The 20226-nt window shown below is 45.4% G+C and overlaps 1 protein-coding gene across 2 annotated transcripts in view; it reads right to left on the bottom strand.

Annotated features, from left to right (window-relative positions):
* Positions 1–20226, bottom strand: part of VASH2 (vasohibin 2) — a 39660-nt gene that overhangs the window by 5538 nt on the left and 13896 nt on the right. Inside the window, exons 5-8 of one of the 2 annotated variants that reach the window (XM_083433378.1) lie at positions 15902–15976; positions 8124–8505; positions 7187–7302; positions 5921–5959 (exon numbers count right to left, since the gene is read on the bottom strand). In XM_083433378.1, the coding sequence (XP_083289504.1) occupies positions 5921–5959; positions 7187–7302; positions 8124–8505; positions 15902–15976 (612 nt within the window). The remainder of the gene's footprint in view (positions 1–5920; positions 5960–7186; positions 7303–8123; positions 8506–15901; positions 15977–20226) is intronic. The other variant, XM_083433379.1, reaches the window with a different exon arrangement.

The following is a 20226-nucleotide window of genomic DNA, read 5'->3' as shown; positions in this document are numbered from 1 at the left end:
TCTGACCATTGTCCATGCTGGCTGAGGCCAATGGAAGCTAGAGTCCAACAAAGGGCCAAGGTTCTCCCACCCTGTTTGTAAATTTTTCCATCAGGAAGAACACAGGGTCATCATTCCTAGACATGCAACAGCTTCCAGTCAAATTGCAGCAAAGAAGGTTGAGGGAAAAACATATTTTCCACCTTACATAACAAACCCAATCTAAGCAGAAGCTCACTTTGCTGTCGCACTCCCAAAGCATGCATTTCCAAAACTTCACTTGGAATCAAATGTGAAGATAATCGATTCTGCTAAGTGACATTCTCCAAGCAGCTGCAGCTGGAGGCTGCTGTTACTTCCAGTTCTCAAGATTAATAACAGAAGAACGTTGCCTGGTTTTATAACCATGAAGTCGAGGAGTTAAATCAGAACACACAGACTGAAAACGGAATGGAAGCCAATGACTCCCAGTTCATGAGAGGTCTCTATCCCCACTTTCAGCCCTTCCTGACAGGTACACTGGTACCAAGCCTCAAGCAATCGGAGTTGCTATACTAAATTGTCTCACTCCATGTTGGACAAAGTGGCAGCAACCTTTTATTTCTACAGCCAGAATACCAGTTGGTGGGCAGAGTGCTGCTGCGCTCATGTCCTTGCATGGGCAACTGCTTGGCCACTGTGAAAACAGGATGTTGGACTAGATGGGCCTGATCCAGGAAGCTCCTCTTGTGCTCGGTATATAAGCACCATCAAGCGTTAAGAGCTTGCAAACCCAACTTCCAGAATGTACAGGTGTCTCCTCCCCTACTTATGCACTATCGACTTGCGAGTGACCATATACACTTGTGGCACCAGGAAATAAATAAATAGATCAATTCAAACAAGGAAATGGTGGGAAAGAGATGGAGAGTCTTCATGGCTCACAAGGAGACTCTCCCCAGAGCCCAAAGAGAGCAGAGAAAAAGAATAATAGTTGGATTTGATATCCCGCCTTTCACTCCCTTTAAGGAGTCTCAAAGCGGCTAACATTCTCCTTTCCCTTCCTCCCCCACAACAAACACTCTGTGAGGTGAGTGGGGCTGAGAGACTTCAGAGAAGTGTGACTGGCCCAAGGTCACCCAGCAGCTGCATGTGGAGGAGCGGGGAAGCGAACCCGGTTCCCCAGATTACGAGACTACCGCTCTTAACCACTACACCGCACTGGCTCTCCTTGAGAAGCCCCAAGGAGACTGGAGGCACAGCAAGGCTCTGTTTAGTCTGCTCAGCCTCCCTGTCTAACAGCTGACACACACAGTAAACTAGCAGCTGCAGGCACTTTCGTGCATCTTCCTGCTCTTTAGTGCTAAACAGGAGCAAACATCAATCCAGATAAAACCCAAATGGCTGTTTGCTCTGACTGAGTGCTAAAGAGCAGTTTTCCACAGGGGAAAGAAGCGGGACAGGATGAAGTGTAGAGGAGCCCGGAGTTTAGCATCAGAGGTGTTGAAGATCAGTACGTAACTCCAGTCTTTACAACTTGGAATTCAATATCAACATTGGTAAAGACCAGGAAGCTGCTGCAGAGCAGAGATACTCTGAGTAAATTATAAAGTATTGGCTGGAATTGTAAGATGTGCTGGTCCAGGTTCCTAAGATCTAGTCATTAATTGGGCAACCCCAGGTCCCTCCTTGCATGTGGAGGCAGGGAAGAGGCTGTGGGCTCACAAGGTGGTCTTGGCAACAACTACCAGATAAGGCCAGAAGGTGTAGCTGGCTTCCTGCAGGACTGTCTGGCAGCCAGCGACAAGGAAAGGGCATAAAAGGCTTCCTGATTCCCCTTTGCTAAAGGGGAGTTCACAAAAGTATCTGATAAGAGGCTTACTGAGTTTTGTACTTAGGTTTTCAAAAAATGGTAAAATGAATGTTGGCCCCAAAGAGGCTTACGTAATCTCATTGTTGACAAAAGGCATTGACTAATCACAGCTCTCCATTAAGAAGGTGAAGCTTCCCCTGTGGGGAATGCCAAGCCTTTTATTCAGCCCTTGCCAATGAAATTATGCAGCCCAGGGGAAGACGGGTAAAGTGCTGACTGAGGGCCTGTTTCCTACCTTGTCACTTGAGCAGATTTAATTAGCATGCCCAAGTTAAAAAATAAAATAAATCATAAATAAGGAAGCAAAGCAACCTTGGTAGACATTCATTATTTTAGCTGCATCAGTGAGGGGAACCAGGAGTTGAAACAGCATCCTCCTAATTAATTTTGCTAGAGTAATCCCATTATATTTAAAGGATTTTTCCTGTGGGTTAAGGGGCCTGAAGGAGGCAGCTTGAAAATGATTACCATCCGATTAGGAATTTGAAGCCACTCTGATATACCAGGTATAGTGGTACCACAGGTTAAGTACTTAATTCGTTCCGGAGGTCCGTACTTAACCTGAAACTGTTCTTAACCTGAAACACCATTTTAGCTAATGGGGCCTCCCGTTGCTGCCGCGCTGCCGGAGCACGATTTCTGTTCTCATCCTGAAGCAAAGTTCTTAACCTTAAGTACTATTTCTGGGTTAGCGGAGTCTGTAACCTGAAGCATCTGTAACCTGAAGCGTATGTAACCCGAGGTCCCACTGTATCCGGAAATTAAAAACTAGCCCCATTATGGGATTTGGCTTATAACATAAGAACATAAGAAGAGCCTGCTGCAATGGCCCATCTATCTAGCCAGACATCCTATTCTCACAGTGGTCAACTAGATGCCCACAGGAAACGGGCAAGTAGGACCCAAGCACAAGAACATTCTCCTTTCCTGCTGTTCCAGCAACCAGTATTCAGATGCATTGCTGCCTCCAAGAGCACTAGATCCCTGCTCCAATGAGACTTGGGTCTCCAGCTGTTTGGGGACTACAGTTCCCATCATCCCTGACCACTGGTCTTGCTAGCTAGGGATGATGGGAGTTGTAGTTCAAAAAACACCTGGAGACCCAAGTTCGGGAAACACTGCTCTAGCTGTTTTGGACTACAACTACCATCAGCCCCAACCAGTATGGCTGATGGTCAGGAATGATGGGAACTGTAGTCCAGGAACATTACGGAGCTGCTGTTGGGAGTTGCACCCCAGGTTCGCAAAGGCTGAACTAAGTCACACACTATTCAACTTTCAACTTGACCTTAGCCTGATCTTTTATTCCCCTTCCTTCCTTCCCTCCCCCTCCCCTTTTTATGAAGATTACCCACTCTGGGATCCCACAGCTAATTCTCCCCTGGTCTCCTCGCTGGCCCAAACAGGACTAATTTAGCCAGCTAGCCCTGGTGATCATCTAATGTTTATTGGATGGATTTTCCCCCTAAACTGATTTTTGAATTCTGAATTTATTGTTATTCATGTTTTATACTGTATTTTATGCTGCTTTTTGTTGCATTAATTAAGTGTTTTAAATTTGTTGTTAGCTGCCTACCCTGAGCCCGGTTTTTGAACCAGGAAGGGCGGGGTATAAATAAAAAATTATTATTATTATTATTATTATTACTACTACTATTACTACTACTACTACTACTACTATTACTACTATTATTATTATTGCTGTTGTTCTGGAGTTCTGACCCTGCTGCTGACCAGCAAGAGTCAAGCAGCCCCTCAGCCTACCTGTGGGCCAGAAGTGCTGCAACCCATGAGCGTGCCAAGGGATGGATTTCAATTTCCCTTGCCCCTCTCCTGGGAGAAATCTAAAAGCAGGAAAGGAGCTAGCAACAGCGCACCTGGCATTTGGCTCAGCAGTTGGCGCTCCAGAGAGGCCTGCTGAGCTGACACATCTTAGTCAAACACACACCTCCCTCCCCCTTGAACACTTGTGCCACCCTAGCAACTGTGGAAACAGCCACAGAAACAGGGAGATTAAAATACTCCCCTAAAGTAGGCGCGATGAGGCAGGAAGAAGGAGCTAGAGATTTGCAACCTCTGACAACTATAATTATCCAGACACTAAATGAGGCTAGGCACTCCTACCGAGAGGCCCCCAAGAATGCTGGTGGTGCAGCGATAGTATGAATTTGCGGGGAAAATAGAAGCGTGTGGTTAATTCAACAGCTGCAAGGAACATTGGGGTATATTTAGAGAGACAGTCTAGTGACACTTTTCGCTGTTAAGAAACTGCAAAGAGACCCCTCCACAGACTTACTTAAAATGCAACCATCATACACATTATGAACCCCCATCGTTCTGCCCGGACACTGAGGTCCAGCTCCGAGGGCCTTCTGGCGGTTCCCTCACTGCGAGAGGCCAAGTTACAGGGAACCAGGCAGAGGGCCTTCTCGGTAGTGGCGCCCGCCCTGTGGAACGCCCTCCCATCAGATGTCAAAGCGATAAACAACTACCTGACATTCAGAAGACATCTGAAGGCAGCCCTGTTCAGGGAAGTTTTTAATATGTGACATTTTAGTGTATTTTTCATCTTTGTTGGAAGCCGCCCAGAGTGGCTGGGGAAACCCAGCCAGATGGGCGGGGTACAAATAATAAATTATTATTATTATTATTATTATTATTATTATGTCCAGATGTCATTCTAAACCATCATTTAACAAGACATGGAAGGGCCAGAACAAACCTCAGTGAGTCCCAGGCTTATACAGTTTCCTTTTCCCTTTTGCCTCCTCCTCCAACATGGCTGCCTTGTGTTCACTTTGCTACAGCTTTGAAACAAACCAGCTTGCAAGGAAAGCCTCGCCAAACTAGGAGCGGGGCAGAGGAGATTGGGCAAGGCAGAGGCCTACTGTAGCTCAATCGCATCACAATAAGGCAGCCTTCTGCAACCTGGCGCCCTTCAAGTGTCCCCTGAAATATGACCAGCCCTGCATTGCTAACATTTCAGTGTAGGCCAAAATATGTCTGTTTCTCCAGGCATTTGGGGATGTTACTCCACTGCTGCCTTGGGTGTGCTGGAAATTCTACTTGCCATTTAATTTATCTAAGAACCAATTCTAAGTGTAGATTGCTGTTTGGTTTAAGGGATGTTGTAGCCTGCCCTGGTTAAAAATATCCTTAATACATAATGGATAAATAAGTTTCGCTCTTGCAAAGCCCCTGTACCCTGACATTGTCCTTGTACCCTGACATTTTAACTTGCACACAGCATATTTTTTTTAAATGTCTGGATCGCCAAAGCACCACAAAGTGCTTCAGGGTTGCCCGCTTCAACTTGTGCAGAGCCCACTTTGGCATGCCCCAAATCCCTCAAAGTGCCTTAGACCTGAAACGTATTGTGTAAAATGTAAGAAGGGAGCCTTTAAGCAGGTACAGAATGTCTTCTTCTCACCTCTGCAAAGGCCCTATCAAATCCCAAGGATCTGAGTAGGGTTTGAAGGGTTTGAAAGCGTCATCCGAGGCTGGGGCAAAACTAGGCTTTATTTCACCCAGGTCAAAGACCCGGTTTGGCACACGCACACCGCATGCACACCCAGGTTGGGAGCCTCAGTGGCGCCCTTCTGAAGGCTTCACCCGGGTCAAATAAAACCGTCTAGCCCTCCTCTCCCCCCCCCGCCACGTAGCTATGGCATTGCTCTATGGGCCCCCTCCTTTAACAGCACGCATACCTGGCTGTGGTGGCAATGCTCTAACCAGTACTAGCCAGCTGGGTCTAGTCACCCTTTCAGTTTACTAGAACAATGCTAGGTCAGGTGCATTGTGGGAAATTGGAACATGGCTATATCTGGCAGCCTGGCACTGGGCCTGAAAAATAATTCAAGGGGCTCAGGACTGGCATCAGCCACGGGCCCTGGCAGCTAGCCAAGGACATCAGGTGCTGACTCCAGTTCTCCAAAGAAAGCAGCGATAAGGGTTTTTAAGTCAGAGGGTACAACTTCAAGACAAGCTGCCTGGCATTTTTTGTCTTAGAAATTAAGGCTATATCTGATTTCCTCTTTCTTCTTAATATCTCAACGTTCTCACTCTGAAAACTGTGATGTCACGTGGTACCTGAAGACTCCAGTCCGTTGGATAGGATTCAGTTTCTGCCTAAAAAGATCAAGAAAGCAGAATCTGCTGTGGGATGCATATTTTTGCTTTAAATCCACTATATGTGCTACACTCAGCAGAGTCCCAGGCATGTATACTTAGAAGTAAGGCCCATTCTTTTTAGTAGGCCTTACTCCCAAGTGATTATGCACAGGGCTGAAATTTCAATCTTCATCTCTTCTCCTCTCTCTCTACGACAATTAAATTAGGTTAGGTCTGAAGTGTAACTAAACTCAAGCAGTTTCAACTTCAGGTACCATTTTAAGAAAAGCATTAAGTTGCAACTAAGTTTGGTGTTCAGTCAAGTTTGGTTTTCTGCTGTGGAACGTTGCGGTGTGGGGAGCTTTTTGTTGTTGCTATTATTGAACAACTCAGAACAGCAACAAAATGGTGGTGTGGAATGCATCCATTCGTTGTTTCAACCGTCCAGAAAACTCCATTCCATTCGCCCTCTCACACATCCCCAAATTTCCACCCACAACAGACGCTTCACATTCTGTGGCCACTGAGCATGTCGTGTCCTCACTGGGCTGTTTTGGGAAAGGCACTTGCCTCCTAGGTTTTTCATATATATGACTCCAGCAAACCTTGGAGTGCACCCAAGCAGGCTGATACCTCCTAATTTGTCAGCAACCATGCCTTAGCTACATAGTCAGCAGCCAGGCTATGAGGCCACCACCTTGCTGAAGCTAAACATATCCAGGCCTGGTCAGAACCCGCCTTGGGTTCAATGATGGAAGCAAGGTGGGGCAAAAATGAGGGACAATAAATACCTCAGTATCTGAGCTCACTGCTAGTATAACTGGGACTCAGAAACTCTTCCTGATCTACAGGTAATTCCCAAGTCTAACTTCTGCCCACCTCATCCCTAAAATGTAGTCTTCCCTGCCCCTCTGGATTCGCATGATGTAGAGGAGAGGTTTGGTCTGAAGGTATAGGATAAAGCAAACTTGCTGAAGTTCAGCCATGGGAAACCACCTGAGTTTTTCAACATGAATTCCATTATGGAAGGAAGGCAAGCAATGCACTTTAAATCTTAAATAACAGGCAAGCCATCTTCCAGCAAATATTTTTCTACCACTACTTCTGTCTGAGGACACCTGAGAAGTTTCCAAGGAGGCTCAGGGTTTCCCAGGTCAGAATATAGCCTGAAAAGCATTGGAGGTCATATTCATCACAAATATCTGACCCAGTAAGCAGTGCAAAACTCAACATGACTATACTCACGATTTGTCTCTTCGGCAGGCCCGCCTCTGAGGGCTGGTTTGTCTTCTTCGGGGGGAGAGGGACTTCCCCCGTGTTCTCTGCCTGACTGGAGAATGGGCACTTGCGGGCTTCAAAATCTAAAAGAGGGAAATGGATGGGTTAAGAAAAGTTTTCCCGTGCAAGTACCGTATTTTTCGCTCTATAAGACGCACCAGACCACAAGACGCACCAAGTTTTTGGAGGAAGAAAACAAGAAAAAAAATATTCTAAATCTCAGAAGCCAGAACAGCAAGAGGGATCGCTGCGCAGTGAAAGCAGCAATCCCTCTTGCTGTTCTGGCTTCTGTGATAGCTGCACAGCCTGCATTCGCTCCATAAGACGCACACACATTTCCCCTTGCTTTTTAGGAGGGAAAAAGGGAGTCTTATAGAGCAAAAAATACGGTAGTTCATTGTTGGATAGGAGAGAAAGTGCACCTTTCATTTATGAAACTGCATTGTGGTTTAACACAGCTGAAGGTTTTCTTTTACATTCTGTTATAGATTACTCTGACAAAGGCAAAGGGGTATTTTTGGGTTCTTCTGAATGTATCTGCTGCTGGCTTGTGATTCAGCTTGTCTCCGCAGCCTTCTATGGACTCTGCTTATTTGTTTTAGTTGTGCTCTTTTTGGTGGATCACCTTAATATAAAGACTTAAAGGAGGGCTATCGTTCAGCATTTATACACCATAAAATAGGGTGTATTTTAAGGGTCTGTTGAAGACTTTCCTGTTTCAAGAAGCCTTCTAAGTGCAGACTGTTGTTCCAGTCAGTATCTGTATTAGATATGAAATTGGTTTTATATACTTCATTGTCGTCAGTGTTTTTAAAAATTGTTTTATATGTAATTGCCTCTCTCTTGCTCCCTTGCACACACGCACACACACCATCTCCAGGCATTGCACAAAATGGGCACATACCTTCATTCTCATATCTCTGGCATATTTCTCCAGCTCCTTCCTTATCTCTGACCTCACCATCTTTGACACATTGAGCACCAACTGCCTCCATTCGATGGGCTGAAAGCTGTGTGGTTCATGGGGGACATACAATCCAATTTTCACTTTTTTCACAGAGTGTAAATACTTTTTGTAGGACTCTTCAAATTCAAAGATGAGGTCACTCAGAGTTCGGAAAATCAAAGGTTTGTCCATCAGTTCCGATCTTCTGCTCATGCCCAGAGATCCATATCGACCATTGAAATAAATTCCAAGCACCACATGATGAAAATTGTTCCCTGAGAAGTGGGATTTAAAACTGATTGGGAATCGTTCCACTGAAGGCTGCCCATTGGTTAAGTATCTGGCAAGGCTACCGTTAAGGCAACAAAGACTCTCTGTTGAGAGAAATGTTTTCCATGCTGCATATGATACACATATAACATTTGCCTATATTGTACTGTGTTCAGACATCATGATCAACTATGGTTTGTTGCAGTAGCAACAAACCTAGGTGAGCCTTGAGCCCATAACACTCTCCCTCCTATTGTGACCAAGAGATCAGAAGCCATTTCAGCTAACCACAGTTTAACATTACATCCAAATGGTGGTTCACCTCTCAACTGTGTTTTGTTAAAACAAACCATCTTCATAACCCATGGCTTTTAGCTGCCTTGTTTCAGATGACATTACAAACTGTAGTTAGAATAAAAACAGAAGTGAAAGCTTTCAAACTCCTCTGTGTTGCTGCAATGGTGGAGAGGAGAAGGAAGGAAAGGAAAGGAGTATGTAATACCAGTGCTTTCCTAGGCTTGTTCCTGTCACGATAAGCCATGTTTTATTGTGATATCTGAATGCAACCATTGGTCATTCTAGCCCTATATTATCTATTCTAATTAGCAATGCCTCTCCCACGAAGACACAAGGGTTTTCCAAGCACTACTATCGAAGATCCTTTTAAGTGGGTATGTCAGAGATTGAATTTGTAATCTTCTACAATACATGAAATGTGTGTGTAATGGAGCCAATTACGGTACCTTCTACAGGGCAACCAATTTAGGCAGTTTCGTAGCAAATCTTAACCACCATTAAAGAGATGGTATCACTCAGTTTATAACTACTGTATATGAGGGGTCAGTACTTGGGTTTTATACCCCAGCTGCCAAAACGCTTGAGTCAGCCCTAGTCTTCTGCTGAAAGGACTCAAGATCACAGCGTACGTAAAGTGAAAATAAGGAAGGAAGTTTATAAAGATGGTGTTTGTTCTATAAAGTACAAAATGTTCAGAAGGATCTCAAGAGCAACAATCACTCCATCAGTTCTGAGAGATGTATATTCTCCAATCTAATTGGAAACACTTCGGAGCAGCTGGTTAATGGAGTGTGGAAAGCAGTTTCAAGAAAAGGATTGTCCCTCACAGGTAGTTCTTTCACCTCGGCTTAAACAGGTTTTATAAAAGTATGAAACAGTATAAATGAAACCTGCAAAAACAGTTTTAACAGACGCTGTGGGACAAAAGATTATTTTTAAAAATTATTATTATTTTCTATGTATTTCCTGCCCGAAAGGTCCTGTGGTGCATTACAACCATTTAAAGTAGAATATCACAACAGTCTCTGGGACGCTGGTGGCGCTGTGGGTTAAACCACAAAGCCTAGAACTTGCCAATCAGAAGGTCGGTGGTTCGAATCCCCGTGACGGGGTGAGCTCCCGTTGCTCAGTCCCTGCTCCTGCCAACCTAGCAGTTCGAAAGCACATCAAAGTGCAAGTAGATAAATAGGTACCGCTCCAGCGGGAAGGTAAACGGCGTTTCCGTGCGCTGCTCTGGTTCGTCATGCTGGCCACATGACCCAGAAGCTATATGCCGGCTCCCTCGACCAATAAAGCGAGATGAGCGCCGCAACCCCAGAGTAGGCCATGACTGGACCTAATGGTCAGGGGTCCCTTTACCTTTACCTTTATCACAACAGTCTAAAACAAGACATAGACACAAGCATAGTGTGGGTCCTTTATGTGTATAGTGTGGTTCCATTGTTCTTGCCAAACCACTTTTAATCCTCAGCTGCACATGGCATACGTTCAAAGCACATTCCACCACCACCCAAAGAATCCTGGGAACTGTAGTTTGTCAAGGATGCTGGGACCTGTGAGGGGTGAACTACAGTTCCCAGGATTCTGTGGGGCATGTGTGCTTTAAATGCATGGTCTGTATGCAACCTCTGTATACTATCTGCCTTTAACCTCAAAGGGGTTTGCAAAGGAACTGTTCCTTTTTTAATGCGGCTTCTATGAGTGCCAAATTCTGATCTGAAGCTCTATTCATGTTTTTAGAATTCTAGGTTATCAAGATGACTGGGCTGCAGTCTCAAATGGATTTTGTAGAGATCAAGTCCCAGGGAACCCAGAGCCTTTTAACATCCATGTATATTTGCTCAGGAAGAACTGTACTGTTAAAACACTCTGCACAACCTCTTTTCACCCACACAATATTTCCCCAAGTAATTATCCCAGCTGAGGGTCTGGATAATTAGCGTACAACCTAAGAAGACAAAAAAGTGAACTCAGGAGCTAAAGCATTTCCATCACTCCCAACATTGCAAAACACCTTTGCAAAATGAAAAACAACAACAATAGGCTTTCTCTAACTGAAATGGCATGGAACTCAGCGGAGAGAAACCTGCCCTCCATTGCATTCTCACATAAACATGAACTCCCGAGGTGCCAGGAAAGTGCTTAAAAATGGAAGGACTTTTCAGCAGACTTTTTTAGCCAGATCAATATGTGTCACGTGCACACTAATCTTTATGCGCCGCTGCTAGCACGATATCATTTTAGGATGCGTCAGTAACAATTTATAGGCATCCGCAATATTTTCAGTCATGGTTTTCCGACATCGCTCCTACTGATCCTTAAGCAAAGGCTACATGGAATGCAGGATACGCCATAGCTCGACAAACACTCCCTTCTTCCTTCTGTCACTTAAGGTTATTGATAGACCTACAAGGCTTGATCCGACATCGAATCAGAAGCAAAAACACGCCCACTTCCAGGCAGGAGTTTGTTGTGGAATTGATACAGCTCATGCTTGGAGGCTGCTCACATCATCCATATCAAAACGCTAACCTGTCCTTTTTCCTCAGAAGTTCCCCATTGCACAAAGGCCACTAAGTAAAAAGAAGCAAGCCGTTATGCAATCCTAGTCACCACTGATGCGGAAGCTCTTTAGCAAAAAAATTTGGGTGAGCACCACATGTGTGTGTTGATGTTTCAGTGGGTTCTATCGTCACACCTCTCAGTTCAGAATAACTGTTCTCTCAGGATCTCCGCACATGTGGTGGATTACCTCAGAAACAGTAATCACAGTACATACACCAAGATGGGTGTGCATATATACACACATACACAGACATTTGGAGGTGTTGCACAAATCCTCTATATCAGAATTCCAGAATTTCATTGCTGTTGTGTATGTTTTGGATTGGGGGTGGGGGAGAAGTGTGACTGTGCTCCTAATAGCTATGGGGGCCTATAGAGTATTTCTAGTTTGAGGGAGGTATAGTGCCAGTCCCCACCAAAGCAAGCAGCAGATCAAGATAGTGAAATTATATCACTCCCTGGTGCAGGACCAAAATATTCATATTTATAAAAAAACAACAACCACCAAATGGATATGGGAAGGAGAGCCCAAGCCTCCATTTTGTCTGCTGTGAAACATGATAACTAATGGCTGGTAACACCTGCTCTTGTGCTCTTGCACACTTCTGGGGTACAGAAATAGCTGCGCACATGTCTAGAACAAAAAAAGGGGGTAGCAGAGGGCAAGGGAGGAGTGATTATGGGAAAAGATAAAGCTACACAGCACAGGAACATGCCACCATGCTCTGCTCACTTGGTGTGGAAAGCAAACGACTGAACAGCAACACAAACCCAAACAGAATATGCTGGGTGTTGTTTCAGGTCAATCTTTTTTGTCAGGGGGAATTAGAGGCTTTGAATCCTGCAGATCCATGAGCATTCTGACACCTTTAAACTCTCTCTCTCTCTCTCTCTATCGGTAGGACACAACAGATGGGACATTATGCTGGGAGCAGTACTTTTTTTCTTAAAAAATGTTGAGGGGTACTCTCATTTTCCTACTCATTTTGAAATACTGCCCCTCAATGAGGCCAAACTTAGATTCACAAAATGTTTAGGGGTTTGCGTACCCCTACACACCCCCCCTGAAAAAAGCAATGGCTGGGAGAGTTCCAGCAATATTAGTTTTGTCCCATGCAAAGACCTCCCTCTCCACTAGTGGAGCGGAACTCAAGCGGCCTCCTAAGGCCTCTCATACAGCTCTTAAAATCAAAATGCCTTCTTGCTAATTAGAACTTTAAGTGCTTTGGGGTCACCAGAAGACAAGTAAATGCAGACTTCATCTCAGATAAATTATAAAGCCAGTTGCATTTCTTCTTCGATGTAACCAACTTCTAGATCTGCCCTTTCTTTTGCTAGCATCTGTCAAGTCTTTCAGGCACTGATCTGATCCGTCACAATTGTTCCTTGCGTCTCAGAAGAATTTAACTCCATTTGCCTCCAAGCAGATCTTTGTTAAGTCTGAACAGCTGCCCCCGTCGCCACCTGCCCTTGTGTCAGAGCCATAAAGCCTTCAGGTCCCCAAATCCTTGCTATTTAATCCCATTAAATTCTAACTAGGAGGAGGAGAATCACCTTTGACTTTGCACTCTTGTGTACCACAGAAACAATAGCCAGAGAAGGGGACCTTCAGGCGTAGGACGCTTTGGTACCTAGTGCAAGTCAATGGCTGGGGTTAACCTCTTCTTTTGAAATGAAAAGACTCATGGTGAATACAGTACAACCAGACACAGACCATGCCTACTCCTGAGCCTACTCTGAAACAGCAATGGCAGGAAAGAAAGCTTGCTTCCCCACCAGTGCTGTGTCCGCACGATGTACACAAACAGAAGTAAAGTTAACCCTCCACCCATATGGGGCTTGTCTCAGAAACGTACAGAATTTTCAGCTAGTCATAAGTGCAATTCGGTGGCTTTTGTGGGCAGAAGGCATACAACATCCATTCTCGCTCACTGTTCATGATTGACAGGTTGCTCCTGATACAAACCACTTGGGGATGGCGCCAAGGGGTCAGCATAGTTAGGCATCTGCTGAGGACCCATACCCCCAGATGGGCCCCACGGACAAGAGCCCCTTGCACTTGCTGTAGTGTAGCAAGGGTGTAGATTCAGTGAAGAACAGGACGGAGTCCCATGTGACCGTCTTGCCCAAGAATTTGTGGCTGACACCGAAAGCACTGATAATAACCTTAATAATTTGGACATGTTTTGAGACTGATGCTGTGCGCATCGGGGGGATGATTTTATCTGCGTGAGCATTCATGAACACTAACTTCAAGATAGGGACATTGTTCCGTGCTTCCTTCAGCCAAGACGCAAGATCAGGAAGGACGGAAGAGCAGATTACTGCTCGTAACTGCTTTACAAATACAGAATTCATTGCCTAAGCCACACACCCCCTGTGTTTTCTGGAAAATAGTGAAGTCTCACCTACACTGCCAGCCTTTTTATCGGCTTACTTTTGGCTCAGTAAATATATTTGCCTGAAATGACTGCATTGGTTGATACTGATTGAACTTCTGGTTGCTTCTTTTCAAAAGTTTGATTTTGAATTAAACTTTAATTTTAGTGACATTTTATCTTGCTTTAGAATGAAAATTGTCTTGCATGTTTGTTTAAAAGGGAAGGATGCAATATATATAGAGAGAGAGCGCGCACAGAGGATTGGATCTAGACTTAGCACCCTATGGGGGTGGGAATTGGGTGAATTCCCATTCCCCCTGCAGCTCCTAACACCGCCTTCCACATGTTTCCAGGGTTTGGGAAGCCCCCAAGAACTGAACAGCGCAGCATTCCCAATCTGGTGCTCTCCAGGTTTTTTGGAACTGCAACTCCCATCATCCCTGGCCACAGGCCATGTGCGTAGCAGGTGCTGATAGGAATTACAGTCCAAAACATCTGAAAGGCACCTGGTTGGGAAAAGCTGATGTAGACGGTGGCACTGGGGGCTACAGGGAGAAGGGGAGATATCAGCAAAAGCCACCTCTCCTCATCTGGTGAGACCGCTCCATTGGATCAAAAGCCTTTTTTTTCTGCAGAAGCCAAAGGCTGGATCCAAGTTAGTATAAAGAAATCCAAAGATACCAGTTATTGCATGGCTGTTGTTAGATCAGGGCCAGTGCACAACATGGGGAAGACATGGCAGAAGCAATATGCCTCTGGGTACCTGTTGCTAGGATTCAGAAGTGGGGAGAGTGCTATCAGGTTCAGTTCCCACTTGTGTGTTTCCCAAAGGAAACACACCGTGAGGGCAGGGTGTTGGACTAGAGCTCTTCTTATGTTCTTAAACAAAATTGAGCATGTTTCTTATCTCAGGAGGGCTGTAATTCGGGGAGGATTTTTGCAGGCCAAACAAGCAGATGAGGAGAGGAAGCTGTCTGGATTCCTTTGAAAATCTCCAGCCAGGCAACCCATATAATCTCCCCTGCTCTGTTTACTGAGAGTCCCATATAATCTCTCCTGCTCTGTTTACTGAGAGTCTGATATCCTGAGGGGGTGGGGAGGGAGTTTCTGATAAGGACTCATCAGCTGTGCCTTCAACCAATCTTGCAGTGAATTGAGTGCTTCAACTCACAAAACTTCAAGAGGCTTCTAAGCAGGAAGAGAGTGCTCCAAAACCTAATTTGACACACAAAGAGATTACAGAAGTGATCTTTTTTTATAAAAAAAAAGAAGGAAAATCACTTGTAAAAGCTGACAGTGCAAGCTGTCAAGAGACCTGATTAAAATGACAACTCAGTAATCTGCTAGGCGCTGGGAAGCTCCTGTGTTTTTTTAAGCACTGCTGTTTTGGCGTGATCCTGCCCCGAACGCAAGCAGCAGCGAGGCCTGTCAGCGTAATGAGGTTATTACTGCCTGTATCTTATTTCCACAGAAGGAGAGGGACTCAGGAAGCTCAGTCATGATCTTGACATTCAGAAAGGAGGGGAGTGCTAATTTCTTGCTGACTAAGGGCCCCTCCAGACTGCTGCATTTTGGTGGATATATCCTTCAACAAGTTATGGGCGCAATAATAGTGTATTGACCTTGACAAGGAGCTAAGAGCACTGCCGGACGACTAGGGAGGGCCCCCTCAGGGCTGCTGTGACACCAAGCCAGGGTGGAGACGTGTGATTTTTGTGAGGGCCCCACCCCGGAGACTTCACCCTTGGTGGAGGCCAAACTACCTAACCCCTAGGTATGCTCCTGGCACTGAGTGGTGGATTTATATTGGACCATGCCAAATTTTGGGTTTTGACAAAGTGACTGATGTGAAAAGCCTGAATTTTTCATCATAATTTGCTGCTTTATTTTAAATTGAACCCCTTGCTCCTAGGTAATCTAAGTAAACTAGGCCAATGGAGATGTTTCAAAGCATGTTGAAAAAAGAAGTCAAGCTTCCAACAATCCTCTGCCTCACAGATGTGTAGCCCAGATGTTGTTGGACTTCAGTTCCCATCAGCCCCATGGTTAGCTGTAATCCAGCAACATCTAGAAGGAAGCAGGTTCCCCAAACCAGCTCTGTTTTAACTCACCTTTGGCCAGTGCTGTTACACTGCATCCAAGAACTGTAGGTTACCATTATATTATTATTATTAATAACAACAACAACAGATCCGAGCAAAGAACTTATAGATAAAAGGATACATCCCCAGGATAACTGCTTCAAGGCATTTGATAGGTAAAGATTCCCTGGTCATTTCTTTTGCCGATTCCATTAACCTACGAGAGCAGGGGAGGAAAAAGAAAACAAATCATTTATACAAATGCTGGACCAAGAATCATTGTGCCTGAAATCCACGGCCATGTACTATAGTCACTCAGAGAAAGCAACTGATGTTTTCACACTAGGAAGCTGCACACAGACTTTTTATTTCAGAAGAAAACAATGTTAAGAACTGCTTGATCCGGCACTGATGACTTCATGACTAAACAAACCTAACTGAGTTGTGGAGGAGTCTTGCGGAGCGGGCAGCCTGTTTTATACTGCTTTATTAATTCCTCATCATGACTTAGTTCCACATAAGTAACTGGAGTTGTGAAACTGACCATATTGGCTTGCCAGGGGAAGGATGGCAGCTCAGTGGCAGAGCATCACTTTGAGTTCAGAATGCCCCAGTTTCAGTCCCCAACATCTCCCAACACGGCTGGGAGAGAACCCTGTCTGAAACCCTGCAAGAACCCCCAGGTCCGTGTGGCCCTCCAATCCTCTCTTTTTGGCCCTCTGAACTCTCCCCAGGCCAGCCCCCTCACCGGCGCTGCTTTGCACCCTGTGCTTTTGCCTGGCTGAGATGTATCCTTGAATTCCGATGATGCCTCTTGCTTGTCTGGATGAATTAGGTGGGGTGGGTGGGTGTTTAGAGGCTAGCCTACTGTGCAAAGCTTTAGCCAATAGTCATTGTGTTATGTACTGAGCTGAATCCTAGAAAAATAGGATCCAGAATGCAGCAGTCTGATTGGTCTGCAGGAGCCACCCAATCCAGCTCCAGGTGGAAGTCAATCAGCAACCTGATTGGCCTGCAGGAGCAGCCAATCAGGCTGCTGGATGAAGTGAATCAGCAACATGATTGGCCTACAGGAGCAGCCAATCAGGCTTCTGGAGAAAGTGAATCCGCAACCTGATTGGCCTACAGGAGCAGCCCGGAATTAGCCAATCATGTGGGGCCCATTGTGTAAAGAATGTATATATAGCAGACGTTTGGGGGAAAGTTTCATTCATTGCTACTGCGAGCTGAATAAAGAGGATGAAATTCACACTCAACTCTGAGTATATTTCACATTGGCACACTGTCTGGCAATCTTCTGGGCCTTTCTCAGTGTGGCAAGTTCCTTTTCGCAGGGTGCACCCTTGTAGTCCACAAGAGCCTCGCACTTTGCAGCAATAACAAGTTCCATGTCTTCAAACCAGTTGGGGATCTGTTGATCTCTTTGGCCAAAGGAGGACATAGCTGTGTTGCAAGGGTTACATTTGCACTCCTTGCTCTGCCCAGGCTGCCCAGAAAGTAATGTAGACCTTGGGCTGCAAAAAACATTCAGGTGTAGACAGTATCAGGCTGGCGAGACCATTTCCTATGTTTCACCCCTTTCTGGTCTAGTCAGTTTCATTCCTAATAGAGACTTTCTCCTGACAGCTTGTAGCACACCAGAACTCCTGCGGATAAGCAAATTTCAGACACAATAAAAGTTAGAACAATTCCCAAAGTGTTCCAGTTGCTGCATTAGAAGGGCTTTTCCCAGCAAGGTTCTTTTTATACTCATATGTTAATTATAGCCCTGCAATTCTGACTTGACGTCTCTGTGGGTTGCCTGCTGAACCTTGTCTGCTTCCAGATGGGCAGTTTCCTAGCGCTCAGAAACATTGCTCTTTCACTGCAAGCTGAATTACAATTGACTTTCTCCACGTTACACTTCTGGTGTATGTTCATCCCGCTGGATTCCATTCACACCAGTGGCTGTAGCATCGTTGCTGTAGCGCAGGAAGGAACATTCCCATTCACCTGAGTGCCACTTTCCAGGCATAAAATAGCAATTCCCTCTTTTCATAGCATCATAGAACTGTAAAGTTGGAAAGCACCCTGAGGGTCACCCCCTGCAATGCAGGAATCTCAGCTAAAGCATCCATGACAGATGGCCATCCAACCTCTGTTTAAAAACCTCCAAGGAAGGAGTGTTCCATTGCCAAACAGCGCTTACGGTCAGAAAGTTCTTCCTGAGGTTTAGCCAGAATCTCCTTTATTCTAACTTCAAGCCATTGGTTTGGGTCCTCCCTCCAGAGCAGTTGAAACCAAGCTTGCTCCATTTCCCAGATGACAGCCCTTTAGATCATGGGTAGGCAAATTAAGGCCCGGGGGCCAGATCCGGCCCCATCGCCTTCTCAATCTAGCCTGCAGACGGTCTGGGAATCAGTGTGTTTTTACATGAGTAGAATGTGTCCTTCTATTTAAAATGCATCTCTGGGTTATTTGTGGGGCATAGGAATTCGTTCATTTTTTTCCCCCTTCAAAATATAGTCCGGCCACCCCAGAAGGTCTGAGGGACAGTGGACCGGCCTCCTGCTGAAAAAGTTTGCTGACCCCTGCCTTTAGATATTTGAAGAGGCCTGTCATAGCTGCTCTCAGTTTCCTCTTTACCAGGCTAAACATACTCAATTCCCTCAACCATTCTTCATAAGGCATGCTTTAGGCGTATAAGGTAAAGGGTAAAGGGACCCCTGACCATTAGGTCCAGTCGTGACCGACTCTGGGGTTGCGGTGCTCATATCGCTTTATTGGCCAAGAAAGCGGGGTACAGCTTCCGGGTCATGTAGCCAGCATGACTATGCCACTTTTGGCAAACCAGAGCAGCGCACGGAAACGCTGTTTACCTTCCCGCCGGAGCGGTACCTATCTATCTACTTGCACTTTGACGTGCTTTCGAACTGCTAGGTTGGCAGGAGCAGGGACTGAAGAACGGAAGCTCACCCTATCATGGGGATTCGAACCACCGACCTTCTGATCTGCAAGTCCTAGGCTCTGTGGTTTAACCCACAGTGCCACCTGCGGCGTATAGCAAGCCCTATACTAACAAAAGTCACGGCAGTAAACAATTGAGTCCCCAAATAGGACATCTCAGAGAAGCTCCCTGTAAAAGTAGATGGGTGGAGTTGGAGAATAAGCCTTGTTTTAGTTATCACACTAGCCCAGTCTAGACAGTAATGTGTTTTTTGTTCACAGAAGCTTCAGATGTGGCAAGGATGCACGAGGAACAGGAAGCACAAGTACCTGTCCATGTGCTTCCCCAGTTCACTCAAAAAAGGCACGCCTGCATCTCCCCTGCAGGGAGACAGAGAATCAGCTCTCCCCCCCCCCCGCCCCCCACATCCCATCTGTCATCACAGCCAAAGCTGCTTACAGACACAGCTTCAGCATTTTTCAAGGTCCCCCTTCTGAGCATTGCCACAGGCACTGGCTCACCACGTTCACAACAATTCCTATTCATAGATCAGGGATCACACTATGGAAATGCAGCAGCTAAAACACAGACAAGCAGCCTGCTGTGCTGGGAGGAGCTGGCACAAGCAGGCCCCCCAAGTAACACTGAACAATATGTCTCCTACAATTGTCTTCCAGCCAGTCCCGTCTGAGACTTATCAAAATGTCAAAATAAGTGGTGGACCCTGCAGAGCTGAGACATCTGCACTGCTGTGTCTTATGGAATGTTCCACCATATAAACAAAATTATTAATTATTATTATTGTTGTTACTATTATTTGCATTTATTATTTATTTAGCTATTAAATTTGTACACCACCCTTCATATCCAAAGATCACAGGGAGGTTCGCAACATAAAAATACAAAATAAGAACACAAAATACATAAGACAAAAACAAGAACTAAACAAACCACCACTGCTGCCACCGCAATCACATTTAAAAGGCCACTGAATGTTCAGGGATGATGGGGCTGTAGTCCAACAACATCTGCAGAGACATAGTTTCCCAGTCTTTGTGGTTCTATTTTATATTATACAGTTTTACTATATATTAGTTTGGTGCCCAGGTAGTCCTTTGATCTATCCCAGCTTAGTAGAAATAATATGTACTTAGTAGAAATACTATGAGAGGTGGAAGTTTAAAGCTCTTCTATTACACCAGTTGGGAGGAAGTAGAGGCTAGTTGTCAATCAGCTTCCTGCCTGGGTAAAGACATACGAGGAAGGATAAATAATAGTTGACCTTCTGGATCTCCACGGGGAGCTTCAGAGCCCCCTGCCTTGAGAACTTCTGACACCAGGCTCAGAAGCAGCAGGCCATGTGCATGCAAAGCCATGTGCAGCAGTCTCCTTGCTAGCTGGGGAAAAGGAGCGCATCTTGGCAGCTTTTCAATACAGAGTTTTACAAGATGGTAATTATTATCCCCGCTTCCTGAAGCCATCAGGGTGGGCAGAATATTAATGGTTTCAGTGCCTGACAGTCTTCACCAGCTGAGCAGAGC

This window comes from Podarcis tiliguerta (genome assembly GCF_965153285.1).
Source record: "Podarcis tiliguerta genome assembly, chromosome: 3".
NCBI lineage: Eukaryota > Metazoa > Chordata > Lepidosauria > Squamata > Lacertidae > Podarcis > Podarcis tiliguerta.
Note: the sequence above shows the minus strand (reverse complement) of the source record. Positions and strands in the feature narration are given on the sequence as shown.